Raw genomic sequence first — 19,567 nt, 5'->3', positions numbered from 1 at the left:
CTCTACCAACTCTTTACCTCAGAAACATTTCAGGTGATTAATTTAAGCCTAATGATTCAATAAAGACCATTGCTAAAGGCACTTATAGAAATGATAAAAATACAAGGATATCCTTCCTCTTCTTACTAAAGTTTTCCTAAAATACCTTACACCCTGGACTTCCCGGTGGCCCCATGGTTAAGACTCCATGCTTCCATTGCAAGGGGCACAGGTTTGATCCCTGATTAGGGAACAAAAACCCCAAATGCCATGAGGTATGGCCAAAAGTATATATTTTTCAAGTACTTTAAAAAAATACCTTACACACTGAAAACTCCAGTGCTAGATTTTTTTTTTTCCCCTTTCAAAAAAAGAGCTCAAGGTTGATTTATTACACCAAAGTGAATGGACTTTTTTCACTCTGGATTTTAAGCCCAAATGTAAACTCAACTGGATCACAGAACAAGCAATTCACAGAAGTGTCATGAAGAGCTCTGGTAGTCCAATTCCATGACCCTTCTTCCCACACTCTCCCCAAATCTGGGCTCTTTCGAAAAATAATTTTCAGGGCAAAGTTTACCACTTTCCTACACTTTCTGAAGACAAATTTTACCTTTTTAAGAAGAGAACAAATCTGTTGTCGCACTCCTGGAGACTGACTGTTAAGATTGTATGTGATAAAGAACTGGATCCACTGCATTTCTTCTGTGGAAACGATTTCTGTGCTTCGATTACTTTCACAAAGCAAGCCTAATGTATCAATCCGTACCTAAAATACACCAAAGAATAAGATGTTCATTTTTCAGTGATGTGTCAGTTGCTCAATATGTCCAACTGTATGCGACCCTACGCACTCTAGCCTGCCAGGCTCCTCTGCCCATGGACTTTTTCAGGTGAGAATAGTGGAGTGGGTAGCTATTTCCTTCTCCAGGGTATCTTCCCAACCCAGGGATCAAACCCAGGCCTCCTGCATTGCAGGCAGATTTTTTACCATCTGAGCCAAAGACAAAAGCAAAGCCTAAACCACTTAACATGTTTAATTATCTACACAGATATCAAAGGCAGAAAAGAAAGATACATCTCAGTGTACATATATGTATTTCAGAAAAGTCCTATAATCCTAAAGATCCTGTGATTACTTCTTATAAAATTATTTCATTAAATGTACAAACTGAGTATTTACAAAAGTTAAAAATCTTAAAGATTCTTATTCCACAGTAATGTTTAACTACATTCCTTTTCCTCAGTGACCGTTCTGCCCCAGCACCACATCACCTCACTCTCCAATTATTGCCATGAACTTCTCACTGGTCTCTGGGTTCTTTTTGCTCCCACTCTGAAAATTCATCTCTGTTTCCATTCATGCCACTTTCCTGGCTGAAGGTGGAATGACTCTGGCTCCCAGTTACCAACTGGATAAAACCTGAAGTCTTCAGCCTAGCACTGAATGCATCCATAAAATGGACAAAGGACTCCATTCTTGCCAAACAATGTCCTTAGTCACCCTCCAGTCCTTGTTTACTTGCGTCCTTCCAGTTTGAGTGGGCAGTAGGGCTTCCCTGCCTCGAATCACTTTCCTACTCAGCCATCACCTATACTCAGACGAGTCTCTTCTTCTAAGCTTTCCAAGTTCTTATGCATAAAGATACACTTGTGCTATTTTTAAAAGACTTTCCAGTTGTCTTATGAAGGTTTTCTTATTCCCTAAACTAAACTTTAAGTAGCCCAAGTGCAATGTCTACATGCTTCACATCCTTCTTATGGAGCCTTAAAATAGCGTGGGCATAATGTTGGGGGCTTCCATATTGCATGCTATTAATAAATGAATAAACGAATCAGGGATCTACTGCATGTATGAATTCCCAATTACATTGTTCACTTACTTGGCAGTGCTGATGAATTAAGCCTTGCTTTATTCTTGCACTGGACACAAGGTCCCTCCAGGCATCAGTTGCAGACTGAAGATGTCCATGAGCTCGAGCTGTTCTTAGACAAGCCATCAAAGCTCCCAGAGCCCCTCTGCTGTCATAAGATCCTAAGGATGGAAAAGATTACTGTTGACTCAAAAACACAGCAACAAAGACCACCACTGTGCTATTAACAACTTCAACAATTCCCATGTTTCCCATTAACATTGTTATTTCATGAAGTAAAAATTGTATTTTTAGCTAAACTCTAACATGAATTAATGTTCCTATTATAAAATCATTATTTAAAAGGATTTAATAGGTCTTATGTCAATATTGTAAACTGAATCCACTTATTGTTAACTTTAAGAAATCATAATTTTTGGCTGATCTTTTTACCTTTTCCTTGACAGTTAGAAAATAAACCAGGAAAAAAAAAAAAAAAAAAACAGGAAAAAAAATCAGGTTTAATTTAATCAGAAATATTTAAAACAATAAAAATAACTAAAATGATTTTCAGCCAAAAATAAGAAAAACACTTCTGTGGCTAAACACCATTATTTCTCTAAAAACAAACACCGAACCTCTCTGTATATCTTGGAGTTACTGTGTCTTCTTAGTAAAGAAGATAAAAGAGGATCACAAAGACCCTGATGCTTTCAGAGGCCAGGACATCAGCTGTTACTAACAGGACAGGGAGCTCTGGGCTCACAGGAGACCTTGATTTAATATAAAGACTGTCTAGCTTCAGAACAGACTCATGGATCCTCAGCTTTAGATGGCTTCTCAAAAATGCAAGAGGGATCATTGTTAAAGATTATAAATAATGGCTCATTTCTATGTACAGGAATCAAATCTTCCAGCTAGCTCATGGCTACTCTTTGAAGGATTGAAAGAATAACTTAAATTTTATTTGGTAATAACCTTAAAATGTGATGGAGGGTACCTATTCCCACTGCATTAAACAGAATATAATAAATGTAAGCTTTACATGATGAATCAGGATCATTGTTTTATACATTAATTACTAAATTATGCTTTAATGCAGTGATTTCTTCAAAGTTACTGAATTCCAGTGGGATGTATATACTTATTCTCAACAGCCAGAGAGAGTTTTTTCCTGAGGTCATGCTTCTAAATTTTTCTCTCTTTCCTAGAGACAAGTACTTACTACTGCTAATTTACCTATCTTTAACCTTGCCTACCAGAGAAGGCAATGGCAACCCACTCCAGTACTCTTGCCTGGAAAATCCCATGGACGGAGGAGCCTGGTAGGCTGCAGTCCATGGGGTCGCTAAGAGTCGGACACGACTGAGCGACTTCACTTTCACTTTTCACTTTCATGCATTGGAGAAGGAAATGGCAACCCACTCCAGTGTTCTTGCCTGGAGAATCCCAGGGACGGGGGAGCCTGGTGGCTGCCGTCTATGGGGTCGCACAGAGTTGGACACGAATGAAGTGACTTAGCAGCAGCAGCAGCAGCAACCTTGCCTACATCAATTTGTAATTACTATCTCAACCACCTGAAAGTAAATTATATAAAACACACAAACATCTACTCCAGACTGACAACCAAATAATAAAAACTTGATAAAATGAATTAAAACCTAGTAATAAAGGAAACCTCATAATCATAACTGCAATCAATCTTTAGCTTGCAGAAATGACATTAGCCCAAAAACCTATTTGGCTTGATATAGAAACATTCATTTCAATACAAAATTTCTATCTTTAATATCCTCCTTTACTATTTATAGACATGGTAATATTAAAATTTGAATATGGCCAACATCTGCCTCTATAATAGGTACCTCTATTTCAGCAGCTTAACTAGAAATTACTAAAACAAAAAAATTCATTTTCTTACCAGTTTTAGCATCAGCAGAAGTCTGAAGAATCTTTACCATATAGCTTAAGCTCTCAGGGTTGCAGTTCAGTAATTTTGGCAAGTAATAATCAATCACATAAGATTTCTGATCCAGATTTCCTTCACACAGTACACAAAGAAGAGGAGAAACCCAAGTCTCGTGCCACTTGTCAATCCAAGTGCTGTCGACAGCCTGGGATTTCAAACGACTCTTATGATTTTTAAACATGGTTTCCAAGAGGTCACTTGCGTAAGGCACCAGAGACTGGTCCCCCATCACCTCTAAGATTTGCGATGGAATGGTTTTAGCTAATGCCAAAATATGGTCAATTCCTATCAAGTCTACTAAACAACCAAGGCATGTGTACTTTCCTTTACTATGCCATTCCAATCGCAGAAGACTCTCGGTCAGTTCAAAAATGAAACGATCAGCAGACAAATCTGAACCTGACTCTTCTACAGTGAGCTGGTGCATTTGGAGAATATTTCTGAATATGATTTTGGTTTGGTGTCTCAAAGCATCCAGTGGATGTTCCCAGTGGGTATAGACATAGTCCAAAAGCCTCCTAACCACATCTGCATTCCCATTCAGGTTGTCCTTTAGGCTTGGGGAACTTGAGTCAAGGACTTGTATAGCTGAATTAGTCCAAGATGCCAAAATCCTAGACAGAAACATTTCCAGGGTTGACTCCTTGATCCTGAAGAAAAATAAGGCAGGTTAGTATAAACTGACAAATAAAAGGAGTCTAATTCTATAATCATTTAGACCTTAAAAATATAAAGAATGACCATAAAATTGAATTATCATTATATTTACAACAAAAATACAACACAGCCAAAACAAATCTCAAATCTTTCCATTTTGTAAAAGTTAATCCAAAAAAGCACCCAAGGAAACGTGGTTCATTATTTTAACTGTGGTGATGTTTCACAGGTGTTTAAAAATGTACTCAGGGGCCAGGGAGGGGGAATATTAGAGTGAATCAGCTTTCTCTGGGCATAAATGAAATTATTCTAAAGTTGATTATGGTGGGAGTTGTACAACCCTATAAATATACTGAAGAAAAATAACTGAAATTGCACAATTTAAGTAGGTGAATTGTATGGAATGTAAATTACACCTCAATATAGCTGTTCAATGACTTTAAAATGTACATAACTTACATTAAAACACACACACACACACAAAATACAATCCAACGAAGTCAGAGACCTCATTACAGTTCTGGCTTGGGTGCTTGTAGGTAATATGCTGTTAGGTAAGCATTTACTTTGCTAAGCTTCATTTTACCCATTCAATAGATTGGGTTTCCTATCCTATCTATCAGACATGTGAGGATCGAACTGAACTACCTATGTTGATGTTATTCATAAACTCAAAAGCTTTATCCATACACAAATATTTATGGTTTTTAAAAACGCTTACATAAGAGACTGAGTGCTAAAATTAATTTGACAAATTGTCACAAGTTAACCTGCCCTAAAATTTCTCTCTCTCTGTGCCATCATCCCATCTTCTGTTCTACTCTCACACCCACTTCATTCTCTACACATATCTCCTTTTTAATTTAAGATTACCCTGACCACTTTTCACTGAATTACTAAGCAAGCTAACTTAACTGCCGTCTTATAAATGTCTGACAAGCAAAGCAAAATACGAGACTAAACTCACTGTGAACTCAAGGTGAACAAAACACGCACAGTATTCAGGAGCAGGGCCTCCCCACTGGGGCCCATCCTCCCCTCCTGCCAGTCCAACATAGTGAGTGTCCCCTGACACAGGAAGAGGAGAGCTGATGGGGGGACATCAGCACAACAAAGGCTCTTGCAGCAGCTCAAAAGCCACTCGGGGGCGCTGGTGGGGTCCACGGAACGGAGAAGCACACTGCTTATCTGCAAAATACAACAGAGCTGATACACATAAAGCCTCTAAAACTTTCCAGAGATACTTCAAAATATAAATGCAAAATGCTCTCCCCCCTGAAACATACTAGGAAAAACAGCTGAACCTAAAGGCAAAAAGTCACAAGAGTTAAAATTATTATACCAAAAGGAAAAAAATTGAATCTAAGTATATGAACCCTTTTGCTGGTCTGAATGTACTGGGCGAGCACAACACATTGCCCCCTGCAGGTGGATAAGCGTACTAACTGATGCTTTTTTTAGAGGTGGTTTGAGAAATTCAAATTTTTAAACTTTATCCTACTTTGTGTGAGCTCATAAAACAGTACACATCTATTTTGCATAAAGTAATTCTGCTCTTAGTAAAGAACTAAAATAAGTTTCCTCAATAAGAAAAAAATACTGCTAGTACTAAATCCAAGAATTATGGCCCAAATTATGAAATACACTTTCCATATAATCAAATTCACTGAACAACTAACTGATTCTAGTGCAATATCTGGGTTAGTCTTAAGAAAAATAACATATTTACCAAAAAGTTATTACCAAATATACCTATACATCAATCTCTGCATAATTTTTTTTTTCAGTTCCACCAGTTTATTGCTACCAACCCATGTCCCTCCACCCTCCTCATGCATGAGTACTCAGTCATGTAACCCCATGGACTGCACCCCACCAGGCTCCTCTGTCCATGGACTTTTTCAGGCAAGAATACTGGAGTGGGTTGCCATTTCCTTCTCCATCTGTATAATTTTAATGTTATAAATATCTTTTATGATACTGAGAGATGGAACTGAAAACAATGCTAGAAAAAAACAAGGATATATACCCAAAAATGTTGACAATGATCATCTTCATGAAATGGATTTACATGTGACTATTATTGCCTTCTTTCTGCTTTATCCAAATTTTTGAAACTGTCACTTATTTTCTTTATTATTTATGTGGCTGTGTTGGGTCTTAGTTGCACCATGCAGGATCTTTTGCTGAGGCTCAAGGGCTCTCTAGTTATCGCATGGAGGCTCAGTATTGCAGTGTGTGGGCTTGGCTGCTCCTTGGCACGTGGGATCTTTAGTTCCCCAATCAGGGATTGAACCTATGTCCCCTGTATTGCAAAGTAAACTCTGAACCACTGGACTGCCAGGGAAGTCCCAAGACTGTCACTCATTATAAGAGAAAAGGATAATCAGAAAGACTACGAAAAAAAATGTTTTAATTCACTCTCTATAAATATTTTTAAAACATGTTTAACTATCAACAAAGTACAATCCTAAAAAGGACATGTACTTACCAAATCAGGAATCTTTTCAGGTGGATGAAACATAGCCTTAATAAAAAGAATAACAGCTAATCCAGATGTACTCTGAATTGTCTGTAAGAGACCATCTATTTGCAAAAAAAGCAGAAAGCATGTATTAAATGATGATAGACACTGTGGTATAATAGAAAGAGTACATGCTGTGGGGCCAGAGAGTACTGGGTGCAATTTCTAGCTTGACCACTTACTAGGTGAATAAGACTAGATTAAGTTATTTTACTTTCCAGGGATTCAGTTTTCTCTTCCGTAAATTGAGGAAAAAATAACTATCTGACACAATTGTTGTAAGGTTGAAATAGATAATGAACATAAAGGCTTCTATGCTCAGCACACAAATACTCAATCCAAACATCCCCCCTCTCTTCCTCTCCATCTACTGCCTCCCAGCACATGCCCCAGCAGTACCTCCTGGCCCCTCTCTTCCACTGCTGTGTGTGCATCTCAACTCCCATGCACATTACTTTTTCTGAAAGTGATCTCAGGGCTTGTGTAAAGAGCCTACATCAGTACTAATTACAAACTCTGCTCTCACTGGCACTGTGCCCAATGTAACCAAACAACGCTGGCGTACTTCTTTTCATTATCTATTAGCCTCTGGTTTGTAAGAAAGTATACAAAATAATACAGTGGGTTATTCAACATGGGGTAAGAATTATGAATAGCTACTATAAACGATCTTCCAAAAATTTATTCTGCCCTTCATCCCACAGTTGTTAACTATGACTTTGATTGGGACATCCATGTGTCCAGGCAAAGACAGGCTACCTGTCTCCTCAATCTTCCTTACAACTGAAGGTACCAGAGGACGATTCAGGCCAATGGAATATAAGTAGAAATCTTTTGGCTATTTTTTTTTCTTTCAGATTAAAGGTAAAGATGTAACTGGTCCTCTTTCCTGCCCTGAATACAGACAAGAGGTGTGGAGGTAGAGTAGTCATATAGTAACCAAGAAACAGCAAACATGTGGATGAAAGCCAACATACTGAAGACGGCAAAGCAGAAAGGCAGAAATGTTCCATCCATTTAAAAAAATGTGATATGTCCTTTAATTACAGGTGCCCCCTTCGCCCTTTTCTTCTTGTTATAATTTCTGTTGAAGAACTCTGGCCTTTTAACCTGTATTGCTGCTGCTGCTGCTGCTAAGTCGCTTCAGTCGTGTCCGACTCTGTGCAACCCCAGAGATGGCAGCCCACCAGGTTCCCCCATCCCTGGGGTTTTCCAGGCAAGAACACTGGAGCAGGTTGCTATTTCCTTCTCCAATGCATGAGAGTGAAAAGTGAAAGTGAAGTCGCTCAGTCGTGTCCGACTCTTAGCGACCCCATGGACTGTGGCCCACCAGGCTCCTCCGTCCATGGGATTTTCCAGGCAAGAGTACTGGAGTGGGGTGCCATTGCCTTCTCCGTTTAACCTGTACAGTTTCCCACAATCTGGATGTTTGTTTACCCCTACTGCAATTCAACACATCCTTCTGTCCTCTGTAATTCATGCAAACTAGCAGGTGACTGAGAGACAGATCAGTCTCAAGTTCAATCCCTTTGGGAAAAACTACAAGTGGTAAAATCAAGACCACAAAGCAAGAGGCACGTGTTATCTGGTTGTCTCCTTCTGTAATGTTAATAGCCATTGATGCTTAATGCCCATCTTAAGTCACTGGGAGTTACAGAAGGGTGATATTCTAACTCTATCATTTCAGCTTCTTGGTTGAAATACTTAAAAAAAAAAAAAGACATTTTCTCTCATTAATCACTTGGTTTCCTGGTGGTACAGATCATATGGACAGAATCAACCTGAGACATAAGGAGGAAGAATGACCCCACAGGGACCACGGGCATGATTTGAAGGAAGCACCCGCTGCTAAGGAAAAATGTACAGGTTACACTAAACTTTCCAGATCTTACCTTCAGATTTGGAAATTTCTCAAGAATTTTCTTTCACTTTTTAAAGTCTGTGGCTTTTCAACACTAAGGCTGTTAAGTTTTCTGCTTTGTATGCAATACACACACGCACATACGCACATACACACACACACACATTTAGAAAAGTCCTGCAGTGTTATCCCGATAAGTTGAACTGGTATCTTTGAAAGAAAAAGTATTAAAACCTTATAATCCAGGATCTTTCCGCACTTTGAGGGGTTGAGGGAAAGGAAGTTCTATTATCACAGCTAAGTATTGAATATCTCATACCATTAGAAGTGAAAACAGATTAACAATTATAATCATCACTGTATGTTTTATACTTACCATCACTTAAAAAGTTGGTAAACATACTCAGCAGTCCACACATACTTTGCCAGGTAGGAGAATTCTTCAAATGAAGTCTCTGGAAACCCTGTACTTTCTGTACTAACATCACCGAAACTCTAATGCTCACCAACAAGTCATTCATCAACCGCGTTTGAACAATATGATTCCCAGCCAATTTTCTACAACAAAGAAAAGACAGTATTACAAAAGAAAAGTCAAAATGTCACCTCTTTTCTCACCAAAATAATTCCTCATCAAACAGCCAAAATCAATTTTAGATTATAATCCCTTTTTCTCAGCTAATGACTAACTTCATTTCTTCTTTTTAAGAGTAAAAATAACAAATCAAGAATAAATGACACAATTTTAAAATCTGAATACTCCCTAACTTTAGAATTTCCTTGACCTAACTTCCAAAATGCTGTTAGATTTTCTCCTATTTCACTTTTTTCATGCTTCTGAGACAACATGGCTAATTCATCCTCTTCTCCCTGATGTCCTTACATTAGATTTCACCACAACTCAGTCTTTACCTCTTCTGTCCATCTAACTCACTCCCTTGATGCTAAGTTCATTTATCTCATAAGCTTTAAATTATAATCTATATGCTGACAATTCCCCAATTTTCATCTCCAGCCCAGACCTCTCTTCCTAATTCCAGACTTGTATGTACAACTTTGTATTCAGTATCTTCACCTGGATGTCTGACACACTTATCTGCAACTCCACACTCGCTCCACCTGCTAGAATCTCTATCCTACAGAAAATGCAATTTTCCTTGACTCCTTTCCCACTCATCTTATCTGTAAGAAAATCCTGTGGTTCTACCTTCAAAACACATCCATTATCAGACCACCTCCACTGCTACTCCCAGCCACTCTCATCTCTCCCTCACTGTTACTGCCAGAGTCTGAACTAGTCTCCCAGCTTCCATGCCTGCCACTTGCAGTCTGTCCTCAACATAGCAGAATGCAAGAGTGATATTAAAAGAAAAAACAGGGAAAACGGTTTGGGGGTTCCTCAAATAGTTACACATAGAATATTTATATGATCCAGCAATTCTACTCCTAAGTATACACGGAGAAAACTAAAAGTAGAGACTCAAACTGTTATTTATATATCAATGTTTATAGCAGCATTATTCACATTAACCAAAAGACAGAAACAACCCAAATGTTTATCAACAATCAAGTGCATAAACAAAATATGGTCTATGCATACAATGGAATATGATTTCACCATAAAAAGGAGTGAAATTCTGAAACAAGCTACAACAAAGATTAACCTTTAAAACATTATAAGTCAGACAAAAAAGACAAATACTATATCCCACTTATTTGAGGTATCCAGAATTCAAAGAGACAGAAAGTAGAATAGAGGCTACCAGGGGATTTGGGAAGAAATAAAAAGACAGTGAATTTTCTTTTGGATACATTGAATCTGAGGCACCTGTAAAAGATGCAAGTTGAGATGTCCAGAAGACAACCACTAAAGCAGTCTACCACTTCGAGAAGAGATCTAACTTGGAGTGATAAATCTGGGCATCCTAAGTATAGCGATGTAGGTGACACCAAAAAAGTGGACAATACTAAGCAGTCAAAACAAACAGAATGGAAAGGACAGAACTCACACTGAAGAGATGAGCAGAGAAAGAGAAGCTTAAAGGGGACGAGAAGGAGCTCCAGGTAAGGCAAAAGAGATCTTGGGTTAAAGATGGCACACAGGTGTTACTTTTACTCTCCCCTCAGAGCCTCCCTAAACCACAGCCAAGGGATTTACAACATTAAAAGATATTACACAAGGGCAACAGACAGACAACAAGATAACACTAAAATTTAAGTAGCAGATGGATGAATGATAACTGACTTAACAGGATCAAGAATGATTCTGAATCCTAAGTCAGAGAACACACCCAGAGCAACCTGATTTGCAGCCCCTAAAGGCTAAAAAATTGTTGCCACCAGGTGCTCCTTGACATGAAGGAAAATGTAGGGATGAAAACAGGAAGAGTGGTTACAAGTCTGTTGAAGAAGAATGCCAACTCTGGGCCATCCCTCCCAGCTAGCAAACATTCCTTGGTTTTACCTCTAGGGACGGTAAAACAGCAAGTGACTGGACAGGAAGAGAACACACAAAGTTAAGGCAATGATACCATATTGCAAGCAGGAGAATTAGGAAAATATCTGCACAATAAATGCTAAATGTCAAGATCTCAGCTTTATTCCCTCACTCAGCAACCAGAATATTAAGTCAATGGTTTGAAAGGTTCTTCCTTGGCAAATCCATTACCCATGCAAAAAAGACCTAAAGATACTGACATCAAGGGTTTCCCAAAGAAACAGGCCAGCTAGACCAGACTTCAATAAAGCCTAAAATCAACCCCATCCATACGTGTGTGTGTGTGTGTGCTTAGTCATTCAGTCATGTCCAACTCTTTGCAACCCCATGGATTGCAGCCCACCAGGCTCCTCTGTCCATGGGGATTCTCCAAGAAAGAATACTGGAGTGGGTTGCCATGCCCTCCTCCAGAGGATTTTCCCAACCCAGGGATTAAACCCAGATCTCCTGCACTGCAGGTGGATTCTTTACTGTCTGAGCCACCAGGGAAGCCCAATCCGTATGTACGGAGGTTCAAATCAAGTCTCGGTGCCCCAGTCTTAAATGAGCACTCAGACAAGGCTTACCAGACTTCCAAGGAAAGCTTCTGGCAACAAACATAGTGACCAAAAGCAGCAAACAAAAAAACAGCTTGAAAGAAACAGAGACCTATGTAAAGATATGAAAACTTTAAAAAAAGAAAACTCTACTATTAATATCCTCAGAGAGATAACAGAACATATGTCATCTATGAAATAACAACAGGATGCTATGAAAAAGAAACACTCAGTAAAGAAAAGAACTCTTCCCTTTCTCATTTATTCTCATAACTTATTTGATTTTTTTAAATAAAATATCAAATCTCAAAAAATAAACTTAAATAATTACATCTAATATTAATGGAGAGGGATGGAAAGAAGTACACCCTGGACCCTTCTTAAAAATTTCCTTGTACAAAGACAAGGCGTGTGTGCATGCTAAGTCGCATCAGTCATGTCTGACTCTTTGCGACCCCGAGGACTGTAGCCCACCAGGGTCCTCTGTCCATGGAATTCTCCAGGCAAGATTACTGGAGTGGGTTGCCACGCCCTGCTTCGGGGGGGTTTCCCGACCCAAGGATAGAACCCGGGTCTCCTGCGGCTCCCACACTGCAAGCAGATTCTTTACCACTCAGCCACCACGGAAGCCCGTACAAAGATAAAGTACCACTGCAAATGTGCATATGCAACATGCACAGGCATGAAGACATGTAACACTTGCCTGTTTTCTTCTGAGATTTCAATTAAACTCTTCTGTAGGAAATGAAGCACTGAAACAAAAAGGACATAAGAAAAAATCAGAGTTTAAAACTGTGAACTCTGACTTCAGCACAAGAAAATATTTAAAATCACTGCTACCTAAAACGATATCATAAAAGTAGAAATTTAAAAGGAAGGAGCATAATATACCTTCATCATCTGTAGTAATCCACCCACCGTCAAGAAACTTAAAAGAATCAGCTACAAAACGACTTATACAAGCAGTCACCTCTCAGAATAAAATAAAATAGAACTTACCATTTTCAAGAAGATTATTAACACTTGATCTACCTGTGGGGAGAAAATTAACACTGGTAAGGAGTTTCAGAACTAAAATTAACACCATTCAAAACACTGATGGAATGACAGATGTTAGCCAGAAAAAGTACCAGAAAAAAGCTAGCTTACCCAAGTCGAAGTTTTCCATACAGGAAGATATATTGTCAATAACTTTTCTGTAAGAGTACAGATCAGTACTCGTATTCAACTCTTCCTGAAGACGAGAAGTAAAACTTTGTGTAGCCTCAATTAGAAAAAATTCAGGTAGGCCATTTAGTGAGCTAGAAAAAGAACCAAATATTAAAAATTTGACAACCTTAGAGTATGTTCAAGGCAATGTTGGGAGGGAAGAGAATATTACAGATGAAGAAATATTGAACTATACCTTCAAAATACAGTCAGAGAATAACTGCATACCACTATCATTGGGACTCCTTGGTCTATCATCTCTCCTCTGGTCTTCCTGTTTCCAACCTGCTTTGCTCCCTTTCCAAGGACTAACCTCAACAGAGCAGCCAGACTGATATTACTAAAACACCATTTATTCCTCTGCCTAAAACCATCCAACAATGTCTTTCTCAGTCAATGCAGTAGCCAAAGTGCTTACAATGACTTATGAGACTTTACACAATATGGCCCCCCATCATCTCTCTGGTTCATCTTGATCCTTGTTCACTTAGCTCTAGCTACACAGCCTTCCTCCATTCCAACAACATGCCAAAGTCTTTGTACTTGTTATTTCCTCCACCTGGAATTCTCTTCCCTCAAATATGCCAAAGATTATTCCCCATTCATCATTTCCTCATCCCTTTCAGGTCAGTCTCAAAGAACACCCTATCAATGATGCTAAACAAAGATATCTGAAAAGACTACTATATTTTACACTGTAGCCCTCACCCCCATCCTTGGGACTCCCTTTCCTACTTCTCTGCTTTGTTTCTTTATCCATAGCACTCATTCCCTCCTATATATTTTGCTTATTTTTCTATCTCCTGTCTTCCTCTTAGAAATAACCTCCATTCTGTCACATTCACTATGTCCCCAATGCCTAGAAGAACACTTGACACATAGTAGATAATCAGTAAAAATCTATTGAATGGGTAAATTAAATATAATGCCAATTTTACCACAGTTTATCTAAATTAACTTTTTTTTTTTTAAATTGACTCAACAATTCTAAAGTTTTTCTGGAAGGAAAAAATATTGAAAAATAGGAATATTGAGGAGTACAATTTAGCAATACCTATCAAAAATTTTGATAGGCATAAGTCTGGTCAAGAAATTTCACTTCTAGGAATTCATTTCAGAGAAATACACATATATAACTACATATACAACTAAGAATATCACTGTAGCATTAGTGGAATAATGAAAACTTAAAAGCAATCTATCAGTGGAGAAGAAATATGTAATATGGCACATATGAATTTCAGTGCATCCATATTATGGAGTATCTATAGCTGTTAGATAGAATGAGGACTTTTGCTGGAAATGTAAAATAGTGCAGCCATATGGAAAATTGCTTCCAATTTCCTTGGAAAATTAAAAATAGAGTTACCATATTCAGCAATCCCACTTCTGCATATATATCCAAAAGAACTGAAAGCAGGATCTCTAAGAGATATTTGCACACCTGTGTCCAAAAAGCAGCACTACTCACAACAGTCAAGAGGAAGAAGCAACCCAAATCTCTATCAGCAGGAATGGATGGACAATGTGCTATATAAATAAACAGAGTATGAATCAGCTTTAAAAGGAAGGAACGCGGTCATGTGTTACAACACGGATGAATCTTGAGGACATTAAGTTAGTCACAGAAAGATAAGTTCAAATATTCCACTTATACAGGGTACTACAGTAATCAAAACCATAGAAACAGAAAGAATAATGGTGGTTGCCAGGGACGAGGGGGAGAAGGAAATAAGGAGTTCTTGTTTAGCGAGTACAGTTTCAGTTTTATAAGATGAAAAAATTCTAGAGATCCACAGCATAATAATGTGAATACACTTAACACTACTGAACTAAACACTCAAAAATGGTTAGGATGGTAAATTTTATGTTATGTGGGGGATTTTTAACTACAACTAAAAAATAAAGACTATACTGACATGAAGATATCTCTAAGACATTCTTTAGTGAAGAATAACCTACGAAGAAACACCCAGAGTATAATCCCATTTATGTAAAAGCATGCATACACTAAATCCAGGGACAAGATCTAGAAAGAAACACCAAAATGTTAAGTAATAACCTTTACTAAGAAAAAAGAGAGGCCAGAAATAGTGCAGTGGAAAGCTCACTTTTTATTTTGTGTACTTCTATACAGCTTTAAGTTTTTACACTAAGCATATATTTCTATGTAATTAAAAACATTTAAACAAAAACAGATAGGACAGAGAGAAAAAAAACAGTAGGGTGACAGGTTTAAATTTAACCAATAATTACATTACATGGAAATGTACTAAACCAGGAGTCTGCAATAGCCTACAGCCTATTTTTTGAAGGTCTGTGACCTAAGAAGCCTTTTACATTTTTAAAGAATTATGACAAATGAATAAACAAAACAAAACAAAGACAAAATTGTATGAACGAAATTGCTAAGTGATATATTTCGTTTCAGTTTTACCAAAGAGGGAACCTTAAATACTAGTTACTTTCGGTCAAACTGAACATTTACAATGCCTAACTTTGCTTTCTTTTTTTTTCTTACCTTGCCAAGACTTTCTTCAAGGGATTCTTTAGATTCAAAGAAAGATAAATGCCTGCTAAAATATCCAAACAACTTCGAATAGTGGGATCACATGTGCCATTTTTATTTGCCTTCTCCAGTAAGGGCACAATCTATAATCCAAAAAATTCAAAGTTACAGTAATTTTTTTCTAATATCAAGTATAGAAAAGTAACATGGATTCAAATACTTTAAGTCTCAATTTTAATGTGTAATATTTTCCACACTACACTGTTTTAAACACCTATTTCAATATTTATTAACTTTTTTAAACCATGCCCCCAACACTCACTTTACCCTCCAGACCCACCTTCACTGAAAATTACTGACTTGTTAATGGCTTAAGGTACAGGAATTCTGTAGCATTACTGAAAACCAATGATACATTTAACTGCTTTCCAAAAAATACTATGCAGGTTCAAATGATAAATCCTAATATCAAAGGTAAGGACAATTTTTACATTTTGCGTTAACTTTTTAATGTATCTGCTAAAAAGTTTTGAAGATCCAGATAGATAAAAATATTTTTCTAATTTATCTCTACCAAAAAAGAATGCACTATTATCTCATAAGGACTTTCCTGGTGGCTCAGATGGTAAAGCGTCTGCCTACAATGCAGGAGACCTGGGTTCAATCCCTGGGTTGGGAAGATCTCCTGGAGAAGGAAATGGCAACCCACTCCAGTACTCTTGCCTGGAAAATTCCATGGACGGAGGAGCCTGGTAGGCTACAGTCTATGGGGTCGCAAAGAGTTGGACACGACTGAGCGACTTCAATGTCAATGTCAATTATCTTATTATCCTACCTATATACAATTCCAACAGGGGTAAAGCCTCAATATGGCTTACATTGCCACTTTGAATTTAAAAAAATCATAAAATGAATAGAAAAAAAATTTCTATTCTTTAATGATACCTCAGTATTAAATAATTAGGAGCCTGGAGAAGGAAATAGCAACCAAATCCAGTATTGTTGTCTGGGAAATCCCATGGACAGAAGAGCCTGGCAGGTTACAGTCTTTGGGGTACAAAAGAGTCCACAGGACTTAGCGACTAAGCAGCAACACATATTATATATAAGGATGATTCATTCTGCTGTACAGTAGAAACTAACAAACATTGTGGAGCATATATATACTCCAAATGTAAAAAAATAATTAGGAGCCAAAAATTATCAGTTAATTTTAGGACTTCCTTGGTGGCTCAGTTAATTTTAAAAGCCCATAATAGCATGATAACCTCCAAGATGCATCCATGAACATCAGATGAGCCTTACCTGTTTAACATAACGGATCTGTGACACTCCATCAGTGAGCTGTACACAATGCAACAGCAAAGAAGCTAGATTTTCCCCTTCCACATCAGCCAAGGCTATATAAAACAAAACAAAAATTTCTTCAATGATTTCACAATATATAGATAAGAGTTTATCTTTGTTACGTGCTCTATAAAATGTAAATACTTATAAACAAACAAAACCCAGGAGAACTTAGACTGAAGACAGATGTTTAAGAAAACCATTTTATATCCAAAACTGAATGTAAAGAACATGGAATAATTAAATTCCAAGGGTCTGGACATTATGTGATATGGAGTCCCAGACATAAACCAACCATTTGCAACCTCGAAAAGAGATAAACAAGTCAGAAATTACTTACATTTCAAAGTTTCAAGGTCCTGATGACAAACGGTCAATGAAGTAACTTGTGTTTCTTTCTTCTTCTTTACACCCATTTTAAATAGAATTAACAGTAGTCACTACAAGAAAGAAGAGTTTTAAGACACTGCTTAAGGACTTCCCTGGTGGTCCAGTGGCTAAGACTCCACGCTCCCAGTGCAGGGGCCTGGGTTCAACACTTGGTCAGGGAACTAGATCCCATACGCCACAACTAAGAGTGCGAATCTGCAATGAAAGATCCTGTGTGCCACAACTAAAATCAGCACAGCTAAACAAACAAACAAATAAATAAATAAAAATAAAGATTTTTTTAAAGAGACTGTCTAATGCACTGAAGAACTCTGTGTTGCTGACAGTTGGCGCCAGATAATTCTTTGCCACAGGGTATCATCCCAAGCACTGTAGGACATGGCCTCTGCCCACTAGATAGATGCCAGTAGCATCCTTTTTCCTCTAAGTTGTGACAACCGAAAAAGGTCCCCAGTCATTGCCAAATGTCCCCTGGGGAGCAAAGTTGCCACAGGCTAAAACTACTGGCCTAAGGAATGCTGTTTTGAAAAACTTTTTTTAGACTCAAGAAGAGTTTATTACTGTCTAAGGTTACTTTTACCTATCCAGTCTTTGTATTTTAAATACAGCAAACCTTCATTTTTAACAAATAAACCAGAACGGCTTTTCAAAAATATAGTAGGCCTACCTAATCTCTGTGACTTCTTGGACTGACAGATCAGGAGGTATCCTAACAAGCTGTATCCTGATTTCTGAAAAACATTTGATAAAGTAAACTTTCACATACTATCCCTGTGAGTTTGCTTTCAGCTAGTAAACAGTTTGTTTCAGCTAACAGGATTCACAATAGGCTGAACAAAGATACTCAAAGGAACACACTCAGAGTACCATGTGGTCTGAAGACAAGTCGCTAGGGAAATGCCACATGGGCCTCTCTTCTTGAGGATTTTTAGGGGTGTTTATCATGTAGACAATAGAGGACATAATACAGTGAATTAAGAAAAGACACAGAGCTAGGAGCATCCAACAGAGTGTTGGATGATGGAATCAGGGTTTAAAAAGTGACCAATAAAATGGAATAAACTTACCAAGATGAAATAGAAATAAATGTAAAATGCTGCTTTTGGATAAGAATAATACAATACAGGATTTATAATACCCAGAAATACAGGATGGGGAGGTAGGAGAGATAAAATGTGGTTTGAAACAATTCAACACATGGTTTGTGAGCCACAAGCCAATAGTACAACATGACTTAAAATCCACATTAGGAATCAGCTAGACCAAGGGATGGTCATCTTCACAGGTCAGGGAGTGTATGGAGCAATAGGTGCTATGCTAGTAGCCATATCTTCAGGAGCCATAGCAAATGACGGAGCTTCCAAGCTTCCCTGATAGCTCAGTTGGTAAAGAATCTGCCTGCAATTCAGGAGACCCCAGTTAGATTCCTGGGTCGGGAAGATCTGCTGGAGAAGGGATAGGCTACCCACTCCAGTATTCTTGGGTTTCCCTTGTGGCTCAGCTGGTAAAGAATCCGCCTGCAATGCAGGAGACCTGGGTTCGATCCCTGGTTTGGGAAGATCCCCTGGAGAAGGGAAAGGCTACCACTCCAGTACTGTGGCCTGGAGAATTCCATGGACTGTATAGTTCATGGGGTCGCAAAGAGTCGGACACAACTGAGACATCTTCAGTTTCACTTTCCAAGGAACAGCCAGATTTCTGAAGGTCCTGGAGAGCACCTCCCTTCAGAAAACAGTTCAGTAAACCAAAGGTGTTTGGCCTAGAGAAAAGAGGACAGGATGAGTGCTGCTGTTGGAGGACTGAGAGAAAGAGGAATAGATTTTATTCTGTAGTTTTCAGGGTTTTTTCCTTTTTTTGGCCACACTGCTGCACAGCTTGCAGGATCTCAGTTCCCTGGACCAGTGATTGAACCCAGGGCCACAGCAGTGAAACCGCTGAGCCCTAACCAATGGACCACCAGGGAAGTCTCAGAAGTCTTCTGTCTTAGATGGCTATAGAATTAGGAGATGTCACTGCAAGCTTCAGGGAGGCAAATTACAGCTGAATACAAAGGAAAAAATCTATGGTTCAATTATAAAATGAGCTGCCTTTCAGAGAACTTTCCAACACTGAGAATATCCAATATCCAAACAGAGATTCAATGAACCCTTTTAACCTGGATCCCTGCAATAAACTCCCAATTGGTCTCCAAACTTCCATCCTGCTTCTGAAGAGTCCATTCTTTTCACAGTCTTCA

At 38.3% G+C, this 19,567-nt stretch overlaps 1 protein-coding gene across 24 annotated transcripts in view; it reads right to left on the bottom strand.

The window, feature by feature from the left end:
• THADA (THADA armadillo repeat containing) overlaps positions 1-19,567 on the bottom strand; it is a 335,209-nt gene that overhangs the window by 314,085 nt on the left and 1,557 nt on the right. For 17 of the 24 annotated variants that reach the window (XR_015137049.1, XR_015137050.1, XR_015137051.1 and 14 more), the window contains exons 2-13: positions 17,282-17,381; positions 16,900-16,994; positions 15,607-15,737; positions 13,026-13,177; positions 12,876-12,908; positions 12,580-12,628; positions 9,220-9,401; positions 6,950-7,044; positions 5,426-5,646; positions 3,754-4,451; positions 1,863-2,014; positions 593-748 (exon numbers count right to left, since the gene is read on the bottom strand). Coding sequence is in view for 15 of the 24 variants with exons in the window: in XM_086327224.1 (XP_086183350.1) it covers positions 593-748; positions 1,863-2,014; positions 3,754-4,451; positions 5,426-5,646; positions 6,950-7,044; positions 9,220-9,401; positions 12,580-12,628; positions 12,876-12,908; positions 13,026-13,177; positions 15,607-15,737; positions 16,900-16,994; positions 17,282-17,357 (2,040 nt within the window). In the remaining 9 variants the exon portion in view is untranslated. Of the gene's footprint in view, positions 1-592; positions 749-1,862; positions 2,015-3,753; positions 4,452-5,425; positions 5,647-6,949; positions 7,045-9,219; positions 9,402-12,579; positions 12,629-12,875; positions 12,909-13,025; positions 13,178-15,606; positions 15,738-16,899; positions 16,995-17,281; positions 17,382-17,998; positions 18,063-18,398; positions 19,091-19,567 lie in introns of those variants that run through there. The other 7 variants (XM_086327225.1, XM_086327230.1, XM_086327226.1 and 4 more) reach the window with 4 other exon arrangements.

The sequence above is a fragment of the Bos grunniens genome, chromosome 11, assembly GCF_055505025.1.
Source record: "Bos grunniens cultivar Pamir isolate PY7600 chromosome 11, Bosgru_T2T1.0, whole genome shotgun sequence".
In the NCBI taxonomy this organism is placed as follows: Eukaryota; Metazoa; Chordata; class Mammalia; order Artiodactyla; family Bovidae; genus Bos; species Bos grunniens.
Note: the sequence above shows the minus strand (reverse complement) of the source record. Positions and strands in the feature narration are given on the sequence as shown.